General features: G+C 30.3%; 2 protein-coding genes across 2 annotated transcripts; one reads left to right on the forward strand and one right to left on the reverse strand.

Moving 5' to 3' along the window:
* Window positions 1–18,263: 18,263 nt before the first annotated feature.
* On the forward strand, window positions 18,264–19,175 carry HO173_010593 (uncharacterized protein; the record flags this gene model as incomplete). The annotated part of the gene is made up of 1 exon (XM_037312478.1): window positions 18,264–19,175. The coding sequence occupies one exon, from the start codon at window positions 18,264–18,266 to the stop codon at window positions 19,173–19,175; it is 912 nt and encodes a 303-aa protein (XP_037160694.1).
* A 377-nt stretch (window positions 19,176–19,552) lies between these two features.
* On the reverse strand, window positions 19,553–23,686 carry HO173_010594 (uncharacterized protein; the record flags this gene model as incomplete). The annotated part of the gene is made up of 9 exons (XM_037312479.1): window positions 19,553–19,597; window positions 19,651–19,949; window positions 20,002–20,173; window positions 20,229–22,667; window positions 22,715–22,801; window positions 22,851–23,084; window positions 23,133–23,238; window positions 23,287–23,406; window positions 23,478–23,686. The coding sequence occupies 9 exons, from the start codon at window positions 23,684–23,686 to the stop codon at window positions 19,553–19,555; spliced, it is 3,711 nt and encodes a 1,236-aa protein (XP_037160695.1).
* Between the last annotated feature and the right edge of the window lie 146 nt (window positions 23,687–23,832).

Raw genomic sequence — 23,832 nt, forward strand, 5'->3', positions numbered from 1 at the left:
CTCTTCTTCTATTATAAAGATAGAAGAAGATATTATTTCTTTTTCGCTTTCGTCTATAATAAACTAGTTATTATTTTTATAAGATTAAAGATATTAATTTAAAGATAATATCGCTTAATTAAAAGCGGAGAACGCGATATTTTAATATTTTAACGCTCGAGTAAAAGATATTATAATATTATTTAAATAAGAGAGAGTCGTATTAATAAGAAAGATATTAATATTTAAAAATAATCTTAGCGTAATAAAAGATTTAATTTTTAAATATAAGAGATTTAGATAGTAATTAGTCTAGCTAATTAAATTATTAAAGCGTTTAAATTAAATTTTAATTCTATATTAATATCTAATAAAATAAATTTAATAGTTTTAAGATATTAATATATATTTTTATTAATATAGCTAGCGATTAGAATATTAATTAAATAAATATAATTTTTAATTCTAATAATTAAAATAGTATAGTAATAAATAAATACTAGTATTAAAGTAAATAAAGTATATATTATATTAAATAGAGAAGCGTTAATAGCTAAATTAATTAGAGTTTTAAATTAATAAAATTAAATATTAATTCTATATTAATATTATTATATATTTTTAAATATATAATTACTAATTATAACGCTAATTAGAAAGAGTTAATTTTTAATTTAAAATATCGAGAATAATATAGCGATATATTATTAAAGTAATATAAGTTATTAAAGCGATATAAGTTTCTATTATAGCGAGAAAATAGAATTTATATATTAAATATTAATCTTATTTTATTTCTAATATTTTATTTATTTATATATCTCTTTTAATTTCTCTTTAAATATCTTAATTTTAAGATATTAATTAAATCTTTATTTAGCGTAGACTTAATTTTCTTAATTAACGATACTTAATATAAGATATTAATAAATATATTTTAATATAAAAATAATAATAAATCTTACTTTTTTTTTAATATTAATAATAAAAAATAATAAATATAGTGGTAAATAAAGATAATATAGGCTATATAGAATTAGTTTAAACTTAATAGCGACTATTAATCTATCTATTAAGACTTAGAAATTAGAAAATTCTAGAAATAAATATAATTTAACGAATATACGCTCGTCGATTTCGAAGAGTTATATATTATTTATTATTACTATAATAAGATTCTAATTTATTTATTTATAGATTACGAAATAAGCGATATAATAATATATATTAAGTCTAAAAAATATATTAAGAAATCTAATTTAAGTAGTTTATAATAAACGAATTTAATTAATAATTATAAAAATTAAGTATATTTCTAAGCTAGATAATATAAATTATTAATAAATAGAATAATAAATAGAATATCTAGTTTACTATTTACTCTAGAAAAGATAATATTAAAATTCTCTTATAATATTAGAAGATTAAAAGCTTATATGCGAAAACTTCTTAAAATAATTTTATCGCTAAATTATAAATATTAGTATTTTATTTATAATTACTAATAATTCTAAGATATTATAACTTTTATACTATTTTAATTCTAATATATAATTAAAGTTAATATCTACTATAAAGAATTAATTAATAAAAAAAGTTATAGAATTAGAGATAAGATTATTAAAGAATTTATTAATTAATAATATTAAAATCTCTCTAATTTTAAATTATTAATTATTTTATAATTATTAATTATTTATAATAATCTTAATCTTTTTTATTAATATTAATTAGTAATAATATAAGATTCTTATAGACTTTAAGTATATCGAAGGTAAATATACTAGCTAGAAACTTATAAGTATTATTAATTTAATTCTTATAGAATATAAGATTTAATTTTATATATTTAGACTTATAATTAATAATGTTAATAATAATAATATACTCTTCGATAATTTAATTATTTATCTTTCTATTTTCGTAATAGATAATCTACTTAATATTAAAAAATTTAAGTTCTTAAATTATTTATAATATATTCTTTATATAATATATATTATTTAATTAGTCTTAAAAGAACTTCTAGATAATATTAGAATTACTTTAATAAATAAGAAATTTTAGAGAAGTTAAAGTAATAAAGAAGATAAGAATTAAATTCGAATAAATATAATTAACTTATTAATAATTCTAATAAAAATATAATATTTCTTATTATTATTCTAATTATTATATTATTAATTATATTAAAATTTAAAAAATTATTATATATATTAATATTAGCGATTAGCGTAAAAAGATCTTTTTTATACTATAAGCTAAACGACTTTAAAATAAAAATATTTTAATATTAGATAAATATTAATCTTTTAAAAAGAAGTAATATTATTAAAAACGCTCTTTTAAGCTCTTTTTAGAATATTAAGACTCGCTAAGATTTAACTTATTAGATATTAATCCGCGCTTTACTTCTTTATATTAATATTATATACTTTTTAGAGAATAGATTAACTATCTATTTAAGATTAAGTAATAAAAAATAATTATAAATAAGAATTATAATTTAGATATCTAAATAATTTTTAATTAATTTTTAATAGATTTAATATTTAATTTAGCTTATTAGATCTTTTTATAAATTTATAAAATTAATAAATAGAGAAAAGAAAATTATAATTTACTATATCTTTAATATTTATAATTATTTATTTAACTATATAGATAAAAAGCTCGAAAATTTATAAAGAAAGAGAATTTCTTAGAAAAAAAAACTTCTTAAAGCTTTTAAAATGGTTTATGAGAAATTAATTATCTATTATAATCGAATTTAATTAGATTTAGATTATCTATATAAATAAGTTACGCTTTTATATCTAAATTATAATAATATAAAATTAAAGAGATTAAATTAAAAGATTAATATTAGAGAGAAGTTATAGATAAAGATCTACTAAAAAGCGCTTAAAAGAATATTTTAAAATTATTAAAATATTAATATAAGTAGTTAATTGTAAAGAGCTAAGCGAATAAATTAACTAAATAAAAATATATTTAATTAAATAATAAAATTTAAGATTAAGAATTTAAATAATAAGAATAAATATAATTAGCTTTAGTAATATAGAAGAAATAATAAATCTTCTAATTATTATTTTAATTATAATCTTATTTCTAATCTTTATAAAGCTTCTTTTAATAATTTAGCGAATCTTTCGATTTTAGAGTAATAAAAGAAATTAAAGTCTAAATACGTTATAATTACTCGAATAATTTATAATATTCTTTATTTTCTCGCGAAGACTATTATATATAAGCGATATTTCTTAATAATTAAAAAATATTATAATACTTAGAAGTATTATTTATTAGCGATATTTTATACTCTAATAATAATTCTTTATATAAAGTATTAAGAAAATGAGCTTAAATAAACTAAATTTAATTTTAAAGGAGATCTTAGTATATCGAATTAGATTAAAAAAGCTAATAATACTTTATATAAAAATTTAATTAATATTTATAATAATTATATTAGCGAAGATAATAAGCTTACGAAAAGTATTCTAATAAGTCTAATATTTATAAGTTTATTAAGATATATTATTAATACTTTATAATATATAGAGAGATAATTAATAGGTTTATAATTAGAGAGAGTTAGTAATAATAGATTTAATTTTTAAAAAAGAGATTTAAGATAACTCGAGAAGCGAATTTATTTATAAATAGTTAATAAATTTAATTAGATAAAGATAGACTTAGAGAATTTAAAAGAATTACGATAAAGTAGAATAGAAGAATAATAAAGAGTTTAAGAGAAGAATAAATATAAAGTTTATTAAACTTATTTAACGCGTTAAGATAAATATATAAATAGAGATAGTTATAGAATTTTATTCTTATAATATTTAAAGATTTAAAATTTAGAATATTCTTTTATATTATAATTTTAAGAAGAAGAATAGAGACGCTTATAGTTCTAATTATTATTCTAATTATTATTATTAATAAGAAGATAAATAGCTATATTAAATTACTCTTTATATTCTCTCTCTCTTAATAAAGAAGAATAAATATATTCTATATATCTTAGTCGGATTATTCTATAAATATAGAAATTCTAATCGAGATATTTTATATATATATTATTTTATAATATAATATTATAAATATATTATACCGTAAAATATTCCATTAAGATCTCGAATCTATATTAGAAAAATAAAATAATATTCGACTCTATTTATATTATACTCGAGTACGATATAATATTACTTAATATAAAATATTCTATAAAATATATTATATCTTTTCGACTAGTACTTATTAGCGAGTAAGTATAAGAGTATTATCTATAATATTATTCTAGTTATAATAAATCGATTTATAAAAATAATAAGATATATTCTTATATCTATTATAATCGATATTACTTAACTAGCGAAAGTATTTTATTTCGAAATAGTATATCGCTATAGTATATCAAATAGTATTATTAATAATAGAGACTCTATATTTATTAATAGCTTCTAGTTCGTTATTTACTTTTATTCTAAAATTAAGCGACGCTTAAGTATCGTCTTTTATTTATAAATCGACAAGTAGACTAAGCGATAAAATTAGATACTAAAATACTTCTTATATATATTTACTAATAATAAGTAAAATGTTTAAGCGAAATAACTATTAATAATAGAGTTCGCTTATATAAATAATTAATATTCCTCTATTAAAACGATATTATTCTTTTTAATATATGAATATTATTCTAAAATTCGTTAAGAGATTAAGAATAACTTTATTAAGGGGGAGATATCCGCTATAAATAATAGAATAAAGAAGTTATAAGTATTAAGAAATAAGATAATAAAGTATTTTTATAGCGCGATTACGACTTAGTTTAAATATTATAATAAAATATATTAATCTTAAAGCTATAAGATAAATAATTTAATAATATTAACGATTAAGAATCTAAAATAGAAATATTTAAATAAGAAGTTATCTTATAAATTTATAAGATTATTTTAAATTATAGATAAGATAAAGGCGTAGATATATTATCTACTTCTACTCTCGACGTATAGAATTTATAATATCTTTTATATATTATTATTTAAGTTTTATTATCTTCGCGATTATAATAATATAGCGAAAGTCTTTATATAAATTCTTAATCTTATTAATAACGATAAGCTTTAAAAGATTAAAGAAATTATTAATAAGATTAAGTATAAAAAAAGCGTTTAGTATAAAGTTAAATAAATTAATTAGAATAAAGAGTATAATTAATAGCTATTAGATAATAAACTTATTAATATTAATAAGCTAATTTAAGTCTATAAGTAAGCGAGTAGTAAGCGAAAGTATTAAGTAATAAATAATAAGTCTCTTATTATTAAAGAGCTTAATTAATTATATAAATTAATAATAAGTAAATAAAGACGATAAAATAAGATATAATTATCGATTAGATTAAATATATTTCTAGATAATACTTATATTACGCGTATACTTCTTTATACTTACTATTATTAAGATATAAGTTAAAAAAATAATTATATTATTTAACTATCTATTAAACTCTATTATAAAAAAAAGTTTATTATATTAGAGTATATACTATTAATATAAATATATTTTTATCTAAAATAGCTATTAAAGAACTATCTAGAAACCCTACGCTAGCGCTACTACTAAAAAAAAATCGCTATTTAAATATTCTTTACTATCTTAATATTAGATTTCGAGTTAAATCTATCGATCTAGTTCTCTAATAAAAAGATAATTAAAGTATAGTCTTCGCGTTAATACTCGTTAACGTTTATCGTATATTAATAAAGACTCTTAAGCTTCTTTTTTAATAACTTATTTATTCTCTTTAATTTCTCTATATACTTATATATCGCTATAAACTAATCTTAAAGATCTATAATTATAATAAAGATAATTAAAATTATTATTATCGTATATCTTTATAATTTATGTTATTAAATAATCTTCTTATTAAGCTTAACTTATCGACGAGATAGCTTTTAAAACTATTTAGCGCGGCGATAATATTCTATTAATTTTCTTATTTATATTTAAAGATATAGAGAGATTTTAATATAATAATTAATATCGCGTTTTTCGACTTTATAGTTATCGTAGAGAGAAGATTTATCTTAAATATATAAATCGTCGTCTTAATAAAAGTAAGTTCTATATAATAAATTAGATATTAGAATTTATTAGCGAATATATATATAAAGTAATAGTAATAGAAATAGTTAAGAGTTAGTAGTCGCGTCTATAAAGCGACTATATACTTACTATTAAAGTTATTATTATTATTAAAAAAGAGTATTATAAAATTATTAGTTTATATATTAATATAATTAATAATAATAAGATATTTATAATAAAGAGAAATAGACTACTAATATAATAAGATATACTATACTTATATTAGTATTAATATCGATATTATAATATTAGAGTAAGCACTTATAAGAGAGACGTTAGAAGTTATAAAGAATAAAAATAAATAATTTAAAAGAGGTTTTTATATTCTTTATTATAGCGCTATTATTAATAAGTAATAACTAGTAATATAGATAGTAGTAACGCGATAATATTTCGCTGTTATTTATAGAGCCGCGTCGCCTAGCTATTATTATTATTTCTACTATTATTATTAATTAATAATCGAGAGCGTTATCGCGAACGCGTTACTTTATTAATTACTCTCTTCGAATTTCTATAATAAAGGTTATTATTACGTTACTTCGCTATAAACGTAATATATTATAAAAACAACGTTATCTATAAAGAAACTCTTCTCTCTTCTTTTACTTATTAAATTTTTGAGGTTTTATTATAAATTTCTAAATCTAATATTATTCGCTATAAGAATTATTAATTAGCGTTATAGAAACGTTAATATTAAGCGCGTTAGCTTACTATAGATTATTATTAATTAATATTATAAAAGCGATATTATTCTCGAAGATAGTATTAATATTATTATATAATATATTAGTAACGCGTCTACGGCGCGTAATAATTAATTCTATCGCGTTATCGAAACGATATCGTAATAGATTAACTCTTTTCCCTTATTTCTCTATTAGAATTTAAAGGTTTTTTAATAAGCGTTCTATTTTTACTTAGGCGTCTAGAAATTAGAATTTAAAAGAAAAGATAATTATTAGATCTAATACGTTATAGGCCTTAGCGCTACTTACGCTAAGACGTCGATATTATATACTCTATATTAAAGTTTCTTTTAGAATTTAATTTTAATAATATATCTTATATACTTAGAGACTTAGCGAATATAGGTCTACTTCGTATATCTCGAAGTTTTAATATTTCTTAGAGATTAATTCTACTATTAAATATACTATTAAACTCTATAACGATACTATATCTTTTATAGTCTATATCCGCTAGCTAATCGCTAGTAAACTATATTCTTATAGATATAAACGAAGTTAGATAATATTAATATCGATATAATATATTTATAAGCTTATCTAATAAATATAATTATTATAAATAAGATAAGAAAGACTATAACGTAAGTATTATTAAAGAGAGTCTTAAGAGAAAACGCGATTCTTAATCTAATTCTTAAGAAAATTCTAAAGCTATTACTCTCTTATCTATATAGAATATTTAATATATATATAATAAACGGCTACTATCTAAAGTACTTTAGAATATTAATAATAATTATTCTTCTAAAGTTAAATAAGGATTACTTAATTTCTAAAGAATATCGATTAATAGCTTTACTTAACATTATAGAAAAGATAATAAAGTTTATTCTTACTAGAAGAATAGCGTATCTTATAAAGATATATAAACTTCTATTAACTATATATATAGAAGATTATAGATTATAATTATATAAATACGATATTTACTATCTTCTAGAAAGAATATATTAAATCTAGAACTCTAATAAAGTAACTATAATATTATTACTAGACGTTTTAAATATATATAATAAAATCTCTTATCCTCGATTACTTTATAATCTTTAAAAGCGAAAAATTAATATAAGAGTAGTTAATTAGATAGAATCGTTTTTATCTAATAAAATAATAGTATTAAAAATAAGCGAAAACTTTATATTAAAGACTTCTATAGTAATCGAAATTTCTTAAGAATTATCGCTATCGCTTATACTTTATCTCTTCTATAACTTAGATCTTATTAATAAATATAATAATCGCATCGACTTAGAAATAATAGTTATCGACTTTATAGACGATATAAATCTTCTAATAATAAGAGACTTTATTAAGAAAAACTATAACGCTCTTTATAAAATTTATAACGAAGTTTATATAAAATAAGCGTTATAATATAAATTAGAGTTTAATTCTAGCAAATATCAACTATTATATCTTAATAGAAAATAGAGATTTAGCTTAAACTATCTTCTATAACTTAACGAGAAATAATATATTAAGACGAGATACTTTATTCGCTATTTAGAAGTCGAAATTAACTTTAAACTTCTATAAAGCTATTATAATAAAAAGATTTAATTTAAAATTACTAAAAGTATTAATATATTAATAAGAATTATCGAATCGATATAAGATAATAATTATAAGAGTATAAGATAGCTTTATTAAATAGTAATTATCTTATAAATAATATACTACTACTTAGTATAATACTAGTTTAAAAATATTATTAGCTATAATAAAACTTATCTTTTATCGCTATAAAGAATTTAATCTTAGATAAAAAGAAAGATAATTAAAGTATTTAAGATTATATTTATTCTAGTACTTAATATAAAAGTATATCTTTTATTAATTAAATAATAGCTAGATAAGATTATCTTAAAAGCTATCTTATAAATCGCTATTAGTCTAATATATAGCGAGATTATTAAGTTATAATTCGAGCGATAGAAGTCTAAAAGAAAACTTAAGAAGAATAAAAAATTAAGTTTACTAAAGCGATATATTAATAGATTCGAAAAACGATATAGCGATATTAATAAGATTAAGAAACTATATTCTTTTAGCGCCGCTCTTAATTAAAAGTCTTCTAAAATAATAATTTATAAGATTAAGAAAGTTATTAAAGAACTAGTTAAAAAATTAATTAATAAGAGTTATATAATAATATATATAGATAATAATAAGATTAATAAAAAGATAAGAGCTTTAGCTATATCGTTAGATATTAATTCTATTTTTAATATTTATTTAAGCTTAAGTAACTAATATATAATATATTTAACGAAGCTATATAATATTCTTTAAGCTTTAATTATAATAGTTATATACTAAATAAAATTATAACTTAATAGAGTTATAGTAAATACGAATAATTAAATATTAATTTAAACTATTAAAGATTTAAGTAAATATTTAAGATAGATCTATATAATATAAATAATATAGATTATTAATTCGCTAAGATATCTCGAAATAGTAATAGAATTATATTAAATCTCGATATATATTAATATTAATAGTAATAAATAGACGAATAGAGAGACGAAGAAGGTTATTAATTAGCGAGAGTAAGTAGTTTATAATAAAAGAGTAAAGGTAAATACTAACGAAATAGTCTAATTATTAATTATATAGATAAGAATAATATTAATAATTAAGATAGCTATTAGAGATTATACGATGAAATAATAAACTATTAAATAAGCTAATAAGAAGCGAGGCGATATTCTTAAAAGAATTTAATTAATATTGAAACGACTCAACACTCGCTATTACTAGTACCCATTCGGTCTAGTTATAAATATATAAAGGCATTCTCTATATATAGATATCCTTCTTTCTTAGATATTATTAAGAATATTATATCTAGTAATTAGTCTTATTATATAAGTAACTATATACTCTAATATTACTAATACTAATTAGTATACTTTAATACTAGTATATAGATTAGCAAGACTATACTCTAAAGAAAGTCCATCTCGATATCGTCGCGGTACTTCACATAATTCTATATTATATAATCGATTTCGCTTATTATAACGATTCGATTAAATAGAACTATAATTTCTATAATTTCTATAACTTCTACTCAGCAGAGAAAATACCTAGAAAACATTAAATATTATTAAGCTTCACACTATATTAACATATAACACATATTAAAATGAATACCAAAATGGCTACTAACTCTCCACCTATGACTATAAGTAAGCTAGAGAAACTATAAGAAGTTAAGCCACCAGACAATAAAGAGAAACTCGAGAAATTCGTTCGTTAAAGAGTACAATAATATAAAATACATAAATTTTCCACACTCTCTAACGTCTTTGTTGACGACTTTACCCTATATATTAGAGAGAACTTCAAGATTCTTAGTAAGAACGCTATTATCAGCCTACGAGATTGCCTACGGATTAATGAAGCCTATGTTAAGAAAGAAAGAGAATTCTCAATAGCCAAAGAATTAGCGGACGTAATCAAGGAAGAGATCCTATAGCCACCAGACGACGAAGACCGTCCCCCACCAAAACCATCTTATTACTACCCTCAGCGACCGTTTTAATCAATATAGAAACAACAGCCTTATCGACCGGAGAACACTATTTCTCTCCCCCGCAACCGCCTTATCGACCGGAGAACACTATTCCTCTCCCCCGCAACCGCCTTATCAATCGGAGAATCCTGCTTCAATTCTCCCCCAACACCAGCTTACGGCCCAAATTACCGAGTCCCACACCTACTACCCTCGCCCTATCAAGTCATTTAAGACTTCGGGAATAATTAAAATCATGGCTATACTAAGAAACTCGCTACACTGGCTAAATTGTATATAAGCGAGAAGAAGTACGGTGAAAGCCCTACCGAAAGTCTCAGCTATAAATTCATGATTTTCATAAATCTTTACAAGAGAGTCGAGATTCTCTAGTAGATTCTTCAAATAGCATTTCTAACTATGCTAAAATCTATGGTATTGAAGTACTACTACTCTAGTTATTAAGAAATCAGCCTCACTATTTAATAACTCTTCGATCGATTTCAGAGCTATTTCGAGAGAGAAGAACACTATCGTCTTATGCTTTATAAGTAGAATAGCATTAGTCTAAGAGGCTTATTCCGAGCTAGTCCCGAAAAGAATAAAGAAACTATCTTTAATGAGATGATTTAATAACTTCGTTAAATCTAAAGAGAGCTAAACTACGAATTTCAGTTAGATATAGCACTTTGAAATAAGATAGTTATCTTTTATAGTAATATCTCTACGTATAGTATTGTAATTCTATAATAGATGACTATAATTACGGGGCTAATCAACAATATCTATACTATAATCGAGAATCACGAAGAGATTATAAAGGCTAAGAGATTCGAGCTATTTAGGCCTATAATATACTTTATTAATTAAAAGTATTATACTAATTAACCTCTAAATTAAAGTAATTATAGCAGACCGTTCCCGTAGATAAATAGCTTTTAGAAAAAGCGGTGCTTTGTCTATAGAAAGATAGACTACTAGTTAACTAAGTATATCGATAAGAAACGCTAGAAGTCTTAAAATAAGTTCGCTAAGCGGTTTATCGGCTTTATTAATAAGCGATATAACTTTTATATTTAAGAGTTTAAAGGCTAGAAGGATAAGATCGAGAATCTTAAGATCTTAACTCTCGATATTTAAGATAATAACTTGAAAAAGGCCGAAAACTTTATTACGACCACTTTCATAGTTATATTAAATCAAGCCTAAGCACGTTACTTAAAGCTTTCTAGTTATTTTATATACTATAATATTATTAAGTCTAATAGCTTTCTTAACATTAGTCGATATATCTTAAAGTAGTTTTATAGTATTATACTAGATATCGAAGTCGCATATATGTTTACTACTAAATACAGTTAAGTAGAAGTCTATATAAGGGAATTCGATATATAACTAGATATTATTATCGATAGTATTATTACTTAATTTAAAATTGAAATAGTAGCGTTAATTGAAAAACTTATAGTAAATTCGTTTATTAGTTAAGTCGACTTCCACGTAATATAGACTAATATCTTATTTCTACTATACATTCAAGATATAAATAGGCTAGAAATCTATCTGAATAATCTTAAGGACTAAGTTATTTTAAGAAATGAATCTACGGTCCCAATTGTTCGTTTTTACGAATATCTATTCTTGATATAGAATTCTATATTAGTTAACTATCTAACTAACACCGAGTTACGTTAACTATATCGTCGATTTAGTCATCTCTCAGTTAATAGACTTGTTCGGACCTTGGAGAAAGCTGGCTATGACGACTCCGAATACCGTTATATATTTAAACGAATCACCGAGTTCTGTATACTCTGTTAGAAGCACTCTCGGTTTCCAGGCCGCTTTAAATTCTCACTTAAGGACGAGAACAATATTTATTTCAATCACATAATTATTATCGACGTTCTCTATATTAACGATAGCCCAATTCTATAAGTTATTAACGAGAAAACTTTATTTTAGACCGTCCGATAACTAACGAATATAACTGTCTTCTATATATAGAATATACTTAGATTATACTAAATAGACGTATATATTAAATCTTTAAATATTATTATCTATAACGCTGAGACTAATTTTAATAGTATCGAGTTTAGATAAAACGCTAGAACTCTAAATATTTAAACGAAATGCGTACTAGTTAAGGCCGCTAATTCTATCGACCTAGTAAAACGATATTATATTTTATTAAGACGAGTCTATTCGATAATCACTGCGAAACTAGAGAATTAAGATATTAAAAAGGAGATTCGCTTATAAATAGCTGTTAAGGCTGTTAACGATATAGCCGAATATAACGACATCGTTTTCATATTATTAGTTTTTAAAACCTTTTCTCGTATTATAAATGACGATATATTAACTCTATCTACTACTAAGAGAATAAAAGCTATTATTATAGTAATAACTAAAGTTATAAAACTTCACGCTAAGAGATAAGTTAATAACGCTCTATATTAGCGAAACGGCTTCTAGATAATAAGAATATATAATACTTTAATTAGTTCTCCGATACTAGTCTAAAGAACGTATTAAAAGAAGTGAACCGGACTATACAAATTGCTAACTACTTCTCGAGAGACATATATCGTCGAATTATCAAATGGTCTTACTAATTTTCGAGTTACTATCGTTAAGCTATATTTGAAAGAAATAGACACCTTAATCGAGTCTCTCGAGTTCTTCGAATAAGAATCTTTATAGTTAGATAATATTTAATACGAAAATAACGATAATAAAGACTATTAAGACTCTTTTTAGGACGCTTCACTACGTTATAACTCTTCTCGACGTCGATATATTTCTGCCCGTTTTCGGAACTCTATTAATATCATAATCTATATATCTAAGTCTATATCATAGTTATCTTCATCAAACTTTTAGATATCTCGATAAAAAGAACTTAGTGAATTACTTGAAAAGGGTATATTTAAGATTATAAAGATCGAAGATGTCTTTATAGAAGCATGAATATTTGGTACTCGTTTTATGAATTAAATCAAGAATAAGAGTATTAAGAAAGTCTTCGAGAAGTCGCGACTAGTAGTGCAAGCATTCAATAACTCGGAGAAGTATGAGATTCTTACTTAGGCCCCCACTATCTAATAGACTAGTTAACGACTTATTATCGCTCTATCATTAGCTATTCTACAGCTATCTCTATATCTACGCGATATTACTTAGGCATATACGTAATCTCGATCCGAATTAACTAGAGATGTCTTTATTTTAGCCTTAGCTGAAATGGAATTATTATCGAGAACGATACTTCGTATTATTCTCCCCCTTTATGAAATTACTAAGTCCGATATCTACTAGTTTTAGATATATTATAAATACTATATAAAGAAGCTAGAAATAACCTCGTCTATATTTAATACTTATCTATTATTTAATAACGATATAATAGTAATTATTGGCTTATAAACCGATAACTCTCTTATCGTCGATACTATCGAGTTTATAGATATAAAATTATAAGAATTATACGCCGCTAAACTATTAGCTAAGTTATTCGAGAGACTTACTTCGAAATAGCCTCTCGAATTTAATAAATTTTTTATTATACTCGGGGATAATATAAAAAATTAGCTAATATAAGTAGGTAAAGAAGATTTAATTGCTTTTAAAGTTATTTATAAAAGAGTAATACGTCGCCTAGAGGGCTCGAGGAGCGTATATTATAACGGTATCGCAGTTATAAGCTATATTTACCTTATTATACGCCGCTTAGATTATGAATCTTATTTACGACGACGCTTAGTATCTAAATTACTATCTTTCATGGTAAATAAAAGAAAGAGACCTTACATTCGTTAAATTAGATGTAACGTCTCTAAGAATTATAACTTTTACGAATTCGTTATTCGTTAATAATAAAGATTTTTCTTCTTAAATCGACTATGTAATAGCTCTAGCTGACGCTTAGAATAAGGTTAATATTATTTATTAGCAATTGATTAAATGCCGCTAAGTTATTAGAAGCGTATTGGCCTTCGAACTTTATATATTATCTCTAGAATTCGACGTTGTAGTTATTATAAAATCCACTCTGAATTAAATTTTCTCTAGTACTTTCTAGGGGAAGATACCTCTTTCTATATATATAGACTCGAAATCTCTATATAAATATCTTGTTAAGCTAGGGATAATATAAGAGAAAAGATTAATAATAGATATTCTATATCTGAGATAGTCGTATAAACGACGGGAGATTACTAAGATTCTATGGATTAGAGAAGATAAGAATCTAGCTAATTTAATAATAAAGGATAAGGGATATAACGTACTATAATGTCTAGTGGATATAAATTATCTGAAACTAAATCTAGAAGATTAAATAGAAAGATAAGATACTGATATTAATTAATAGAAAGCCGTCTTAGTATAATATTACTAGAAATACGTCTAGTATAATTAAATTTATATTTACTATAGTAGAGGGAGTAATTACGATTATAAGAGTTATAAAGAAGAAATATAATATGTAAATAGCCTTATTTTCTATTTTTTGCCAGTATTGAAACGACTTAACACTCGCTATCACTAGTATCTATTCGATCTAGTTATGGATATATGAAGGTATTCTCTATATATAGATATCCTTCTTTCTTAGATATTATTAAGAATATTATATCTAGTAATTAGTCTTATTATATAAGTAACTATATACCCTAATATTACTAATAATTAACATCGTCGAAATAAATATAACTTTTATATTCGAGAGTTAAGTACGCTAAGACGTCGTTAATAATAGAAATAAGAATTAAGAAAATAGATCTTAAGGTCTTTCTTTATAATTAATAAGTATTAGATATAGAGAATAAAGAATATAAGTATAAAGCGAAGTAGATAACTCGATATATTCTTTATAAATATAGACTATTTAATAAGAAGCGAGAAATATAATAGATTAAAGAAAGAAGAAAGATAAAAGAGAAGATTATTACTTATAAGAATATGCTAATAAAATTACGCTACGCCTCTATAATAGCGAACTTTATAAGAAATACTAAGCTTATTAGATAATATTAAGCTCTTAATAAGAATTAATAATAAGAATTTACTAGAGTAGACGATTAAAAAGAAGAATACGATTAAGACGAGAGAGTCTTAGCGATATAGAGTATATCTTTTTTTAAGAATTAAGTATAGTAAGATATAGAATTATAACGATAACTTATATAATCTTATTTATTTAAGACTATATAATTAATTAAAAGAATTAAATAGATTATATAACTTATATAGTCGATTATTAGAGTAAGACTTTAGAGTAATATAATATAATTAATTAAAAATCAATTAATTAAATCTAGAGCCAGATATTTCTTAATAATTTCTTAGAATTTTAGAGTTGAGAACTTGAGATAACTAAGCGATATTCGATTAAGTCGTTTATAATAACGACGTAGACCTTTCTATATTTAAAGACGTCTTTTTCTATATTTCATATACTTATAAGAGACTCCGACGTTATACGAGATATTCTTATTTATCGATATCGCCGCTATTAATATCTAACTTCACATTAAAAGAATAAATTATCTCCGCTTCGCTCTCCGCTCTACTCTTCGCTATATATACTTACTTACTTACTTACTTACTTACTTACTTACTTACTTACTTATTTATTTATTTACATCTATCGCCGTAACGACTCTTATAAGCCTAGTCGTTTAAAGAATAAAGGGAGACTATAAAAAATAGAGGGAGACTATATCGTCTAATCGAAGTAATAAACTAACTAGCGAGGCTACGGCATTTTCTCTAATACGTCGTATCGTCGATTTAACGAGTATTATAGTAGTTACCTCGAGGATTAATATACTAATAAGAAAATTTCTATATAGTATCTACGTATTTATTAAGACGTATACGATATTCTTAAGTACTAGTATCGCTGCTATAACTAAGTTAGCTAAGTTTTTTAGTAAAATAGAATTAAAAGTCTACTTCTTAACTACTATACCATAGCTTCTAATTTAACGAGAGTCTATTTAACTATTTATTCGACTTTTTTCCATATCACATAGTTACGCATTTTTGTTAAGGATCATATATACGTAGGGTGTGAATATTACATATCGGGCAATACATCAAAAAAATAAGTCTTGGTAGAGTTTTCTACTCAGACTCACCTCAAGGCCGGTGGGGCTAAGCTGAGACTAGAATATTAATGCTTTACATAGTAGCGACATCAATGCTATATATATGGAGTGTATGCATATGAAGTACATAGTAGCGATATTACTGCATGCATACGGGGTATATAGTTGCGATATTACTGTGTGCACAGTAGCGATAGCAGCGTAATGCTGTGCATACTTGCGCTGATAAGGGCATTATGAGAAATAGAGAATAGGGGGAGAACATGAAGCTTTTCAGTATATATTCAGTGTACATCCAGTGCAGTAAGTGGACATCTTTCCACTACTCTCCAATCTTGAATAATGTCTAATGCTTAGAGTATCAATCATGACGACGGAACCAGACTACAGGCACTCGCTTTGGCCGAAGCTGGAATTGGATAAAGCGACGTACGACTCGAAACGGTGTACCTAAGACTCGAAAGGAGGCCGAAAAGCGATGGGCCTATTGCTGGAAGCATGAATTATCACAGAAGAGAATTCAGGAGTGGATAGAGCGTATGCCTAGATATATTGCCGAAGTTATTCGTTTACGAGGCGGTAACGAGTATCGGGAGGGCCGTGAAGGAGGGATGAGCGGCCCTATGATCCAGATCCGAGCAATGTACATACGTAATTATATGAAACATCGTATGTAGATTATGAAGCTATTCAAGAAATTTGCCAAAATGCTAGAAATGCCAAGAATGCCAAGGGTTTTAGCGCATGTTCAGGACTTTCGGTGGCAACCTCCGTACCCCTATATTCTTAATCATTGAGAAACCAAAAAGTTCCCGCAAGCACCCCCCTTCCGATAATTGAAAAATGAAACTTCTGGAATAACTTTACAACGATAAATTATAATTTTCTAAAAACTTTATAACTATTAGAAGATATAATAAAGACTATAATTTTTAATTTTTAGAATATTCTAATGATCTATTATATAGTAAAATAAAAATTTATTAAATTCTTAAGATTTTTTCGATAAGTCTTGGCGATTATAGAATAGCCGAGGTAACTTTTCAACGTTAAGCGTATATTCTTAATTTATACTATATCTTACGATATCTAAATTAAAATCTTCTAAAATTCTTAAAATTAATTATTTAGTATCATAAGAAAAGATTATATAAATTATAGATTATAAAGACTAATGGTTGTAAAGATATTTAAAAAAAATTTAATTTTTGGTTTTCGAGGGGGGGTGCTTGCGGGAACTTTTTTGTTTCCCAATGATTAAGAATATAGGGGTAGGCTGGAAAGCGTATGACCGCTTTCCCACACATCTAGCCCTAGAGAAGCCCTCCAACGGTTGACCGGCTCAAGCTCAAGGCAAAAACAGCTATGCGAGGAATCCAATCACGTCCTTGGTTTTTCTTAGATCCTTCGCCTTCCCTTCTTTGTTCGTCCACCTGTGTCGCTAAGACTGAGACCTGCATGCGCTTTCCTTACCTTATTTTTAGAGTATCCGTCCACCTCGCTTCATTTAAAGAAAAAACAAGAAAAAATTGTTTCTCGAGAGCTTCAAGGCGTCGCCTGAATATATCATTGTCCTTTTGTTCCTTTAGCCCCCCGCTCTCGACACTGCCTCTTCAGCAGCTCGCAACGACATTTCTACCCAATCCTTCTCCTCCAAGCCTTCATTTCCCATCCCTCCCCACAGTCCCCCAAACATCTTTCGAGGCAGCAGCCGTCATGATACTCTTATCCATGCGCTCGCAAGACCCGAGCCCCAGCCGCCAGAGCAACGACTCTTATAACCCTTCTCTCCCAGCCAGACGTAGGGACACCTCACCCCACACATCCGAAATTCGAAAACAAGTAGCAGGGGCAATGCTGTCCGTCATGCCATCAACGAGGCCGGCAGCACCCAAAAGACCCAAGCTGTCTCTCCAAACCTCCACATTGTCCTCGCCAGCAGCTCAAAGGTCAGCCGCAGTCACCAGCCTCTCTGCTTCTACAGAGTCTCCCACCAACCGGAACACTTTTGCGAACATTCTTGACGCCCCTCCCCCTACACCGACGTCTGCCATCCAACCCCAGGTTCATTTCCCATCCTCTTCGACTACTTCGTCCGCCTTCCCAGGAATTTCTCCTTTCCATAATGACGCTCCTTATATCCTCCCCATTGGCACTCACAGCATCCTTCGCAACAGTCCCTTACCCCGACGGCATGTATCTGCTGCGTCAACCAGGGCGCCGAGACGGATGTTCCCACCCGTGAAGCGAGTAGCCTTCCAAGAGAGACTAGTCGAGTTTATGCCTACCCCAGTCATTGAGGGACTTTCAGACTCTGAAGTCGAGACTTCATCAACGGAAGATGACCACAAAAGAAGACGAGAAGTCATCGAAGCAGAGGACGGCCATTCGACGCCTATTCATGGAAGGCGCAAAAGGCGAGATTGGGTCTGGAGACCTGTGGAAGACGATGCATTGACATCGCATGATCTTGTCTCCGTCGGAAATGACGCCGGGGCTCCACCAGTGCAGGTACAAGTCGATGTAATAAATGTGCAGCCTGGCTCGGGGACGGGGAAAGACGATGTTGCCGCAAGGCAATCCTCGACAAGGGAATCCTCAACACGGGAACGAGGATCTACCAATTAGCGCACCGAAGCATCCACATCTATGATGCCACGACTATCTACGAAGTTATGAGCCTTGAATTGATACCCACCTCGCCGACCTAAAGGGGCCAGCAGTATGAAAGAGATGATGGAAGTGAAAAGTAATACTGGGCGATTACGATTACGATGACGATGTAGATACGCACTGTAAATATTTCGCTTACATAGGTAGCATGAGGAATCTATTGGAAGTCTGGCGTAGTCTATTCGAAGAATGGCTCGATGCGGAGCTGACATTTCGAGAAATTAGCTGGATCAGATAGGTTCTTCAGTTCTACGCTGTCAATGATTGTTCGGTGCTCTTACATGACCGCTCAAGTGCAATACAAGCTATCTCTATAATTAAGTCTCTTGCGTTCAAGGGGTCGCTCTGCTCATGGCGATCAAGCGCTTCACTCCAACCTGATATCCGGTCAGCCTACTTCTCGAATTAAGATTCAACATGATCAACCCACCATCCAGTTCCCACACTCATCGGTCTTGTTCGTCATTATTTCTACATGTATGGCTTGTGCTTGCTCAAATTCCCTGGCCTGTATCGCTTGCGAGAGCTCTGCCATATTCGCAATTGTATCTGCCTTGAGCAGATCCTCGTTGTTGAGGTGATCGAAAAGTATATTAAGCCTCTTCTCCGTGTCATTAACTTGCGCCTTGAAGGAGGATGGTGCTCGTGACTTGACACGCTGCATATCTTGATTGAGGATTTCGTAGACGGGGTGTGCGTTGGATGGAATATGACTTCGGTCTCCAGGGGCTAGATACTTTTAGCGGCTTACCCTTTAAGACGTGTCTCCTGTGGTACTTACGGTATTTCGGAGAGGGTAGAGCGGACTTGCCCTGGGGTTGAGCAGTCCCAGGCCGAGAACCTTGAGAGGACGCTTGTGGTGGTCCTGAAGGAGCCGCGGTGGATCTAGGTGGGGGGCCAGCTGATGGAGGCGGCTGTTGAGATGGGTTCTGCAAGGGAGTATTATAACTCTGCTGCGGAGCATACGGATTAGCAGGCGGCGGTCCCTGTCGATTGCCTCCAGGCAACATTGAAGGATCTTGCGGATTTAAAGGTGCTGCGGGTTGCGTAGGTTGCGAGGGGGGCATAGCGGTTACTGGGCGGCGGAGCAGATGGTGGAGCATTATACGGTGATGGTCCACGGGGAATCATGGGGTGTTGGTGAACAGGCAGATTGGAGGATGACGGCGGAGGGGCGTAAAGATTTGCAGCAGATGAGGGTCTCTCGGGCTGTTGGTATATAGCTGGATTCGTAGAAGGTGATGAGATCCCTGACGGCGGGGGGGCAGGTCCTTTGGGCGGTGGACCTACTAGTGGTGTCGACCTCGGCGGCGCCCCAAATGAAAGCCCAGTGTTAGGCTGCGGTGCTGGTTGGTAGGCTGTCGACGCATTTGCACCAACGCTTGGGGTCCCGCGTCGGGAAGTAGGAGCTTTGAAGAAGCTTTCAGGTGTATCGTTCCAATTACTCAGGTTCGGAGCTTTGGAAGGGGGCGGAATTGGAGGAGACACATTAAGATTTCGTGGAGGAGGCCCGAGAGGCTGTTTTTGGTATGAAGAAAAGGTGGGTGCAGGTGCAGGTGCCAGCGCCGGCGGTTGTCCTGGCTGATACCCCCCAGAGCCATTGTAGCCTGGCGCACCATTGGTAGGAGCGTATGGCTTCTGAGGCTGAGCAGACAAAGCCGGTGCGTATGGGTTGCTTGAAGCAACGGGTTGTCTAATAAGACTGGGCTGCTGCTGCTGCTGCTGGAAATCCAGTTGTGGTACTCGCTGCGTTACGCGCCCAGTATTCGAAGGCTGTTTAGGTGCTGATGCCGGTGCGGCTTTGTGTGTAGCTTGCTGTACTCTGCTCTTTGCGACCTCTGCAGCAGGATAGTTGCTAGGCAATAGTTCAAGGTACCTCTCCGCAATTTGAAGCTGCCCATGCGCGGAAGCAATATCGGCGTACTCGATGTATTTGTCGTACAGAGAAGCGAGCTTCCAATCCGACGTTATCCCTCTATCGCTGTCTCGATAATGAGTAACCTTGCGGAATATTGTGACCTTTTCAATAAAACTTTGCAACGAACGTGCGTGAACGGAGAACGGGGAGTCTTTGCTCGTTTCTTGTAGTCCTGCGCCCTCGTTCTCTTCCAACTCCGCGATCCAGATAGAGACAACCTTCTCCAATTTAGAACCTGCAAGGTAACAGAACGAGGCGTCTTTTCGAAGATTGCTATCGTCCCCCTCGACCTTAATCTGCTCATCGAGTCTGTCTCCGAGTGCTTCGCAGAGGTCAGGGAACTCCTTGCTATCGGCGTACGTGCAAAGAGTCGCCATTATCTCTTTCCAGCTAGATAAGTCTGCATTGTGTACCAAATCCCAAAGATTCTTGCCGACGACAGATGCTAACAGGCGCAGATAATTCGGACCTCCGGCCTTTCGATTAAAATAAGCCTTCTGCGTCTTGTCAATACATTCCTGACCTCCGCAGATGGCGATCATGAATGCATCCGATAGCCTGTCCTCTTGCAAGCATACATCCAACGCCTTATCGAATTCTCCAAGCAGCAGTGCTCGCGTGATTCTTTGATCCGGTTCAGACTCTGAGCCAGAGTACAGTTGAAATGGATTATTAGTCTTTGCACCTTTAGTGGCTGCAAGTTCGGAAAGAAAGCTGTCGCCGTCAGCGCTGTTATCGAAAAATGCCGAGAGTCGATTGGACTTGGACGCCGATGGTTCTTTCAACCCTTGAGGGTCTTCATCCTTTGAACCATTCATTGAAAGCTTCGAAACACCATCTGCTACCTCGTCATCTTGGCTTGAGAATCCAAGGTAGTCCACGAGGTCCTTTCTTGGACTCTTCGACGTCAGTGTCTTGATGACCCTCCAATCTGCCTTTTCCGCGTCAAATGTAGCTTCGGAAATTCTGATTTCACAGATTCCACTTAGATCATTCTCCTTCAACGCTGCTTCGAATGCCTCGGTCGACGACGCAATACCATCGTCAATTGCAAAAGTCGAGATGCGAACCATCGATCTTTTTGATGTCTCCGATGCACTTCCTTTGAAACTGACAACCTTCCCGCCAAAGCCAAATGATGCACCGCAGGGCCTCTGTAACCATTTGGGTGCTTTTTGGAGGTTGAAGCTCGTGCCTTGGGGCTGTGATTGCGCTTTGCTGAAGAAGTCATCGTCGTCCACAGTCTGTGAGTGACTGCCAGCGGGACCGTCTGCCTCAGGTTTGGTGCTTTGAATTGACTGAATTGCGATTCTGCCGTCGAAAGAAGCTGTAGCAACAAGACCAGGATTGTGAGGGTTCCATCTTGTTTGGAATGCCCAATTGGTAACAACTGGAAACTCGCCGTACGAATCGCCTGTTTGAGGATTCCAGCAAATGTTTCTGTTGTCTTTTCCAGAAGAGAGCAGCAAATCACCATCTTGTGAGCACCAGGAGAGCGAGAGTACACCTCCATCATGGCCTTGCAGGACCTAATAGCGTTCAGTGTGCCTCCTCGTAATATACAAAGAGTACTTACCCGCTCCGGGGCGTTCGCGTTCCTCAAATCCCATACTAGGATGACAGGATCTGTATCATTAGGAATGGCAGTGATAAGCCGGGTGGTCTGAACGAAGAATAAGCCACAGCCTTTACAAGTTTACGGTGTTAGATACCTTGACTGGATCCCAAGCTATTGCGCTGACAGGCTTTCGGCCCAGATTGTTCAGGGTCAGACTTTCTCTCTTGTTCTTCACATCCCACACGGTCATTGTCCCTCCGCTACTGCCCGTGGCTAAGATGTGTGCTGTTCTTTTATTCCAATCAAGGCAGTCGAAGTCGTCAGCTCTGGCGACTGCATTACCCATGCGGAACGGACTTCCAACGTTATTAAGATCGGAAATGAACAGCTAAATCAACCTCAGCTGCCGAAAAAGACATCTAGATAATCTGCATACCTCGCCTTTAGCTCCCACAGTAGCTAGCAGCTCTGACCGAAATGCGTTAAACTGTAGTGCTTTAATAGCGCCGCCGTGTTTTGACGTCCGTGATTTGAAGGCGTCCCTGGGAGAAGGTAAGACTTGAGCATGGGCATTGGACAACGAGCCTCACCCATCCCCACTGAGAAGCTTGTCGGCATCCCATAGATCCAGCGAGCCATTTTCCAGCGCGCCAGCAACTATGCCTCTCGATTGATTGTCGTGCCCATTCGTCCATGCAATGTCGTTAAATCTAACCCAGCAAATCACTGTCAGCAGTTTTCTTGCAGACGTGAGAAGAGGGGCAATGATTTGGACACTTACCGCGAGTCAGTACTTATGCTTGCGGCTGGTTTCAGTTCCCGACCCTGCTGAGGACTGTCCAGGTCCAGGTCCCATAGCTCAAGTTGCGTCTCATTGGAAAACCCCTCATCAACTGCCCCGGCCTTGGTACCAGTAGCGAGGAAATGTGAAGATGTGCCGGATGACCAGGCGAACGTAGCTGTCCTTGGGATCTCTCGTAACCCAACCATGTTAAGCCGTTGAGCGCTTCAACCGATGTGTTCGTGGAACTGGAAATGAAAGGCAGGAGAACAGATGGGAGAAGGGAAGTCACAACCCTGCTGAAATGCTTCACGATATAGACTTAAGTTAAGCGTCAGTTGCTGCATGCAAGATC

The sequence above is a fragment of the Letharia columbiana genome, assembly GCF_014066305.1.
Source record: "Letharia columbiana isolate WasteWater2 chromosome Unknown Sc0000050_s0, whole genome shotgun sequence".
In the NCBI taxonomy this organism is placed as follows: domain Eukaryota; kingdom Fungi; phylum Ascomycota; class Lecanoromycetes; order Lecanorales; family Parmeliaceae; genus Letharia; species Letharia columbiana.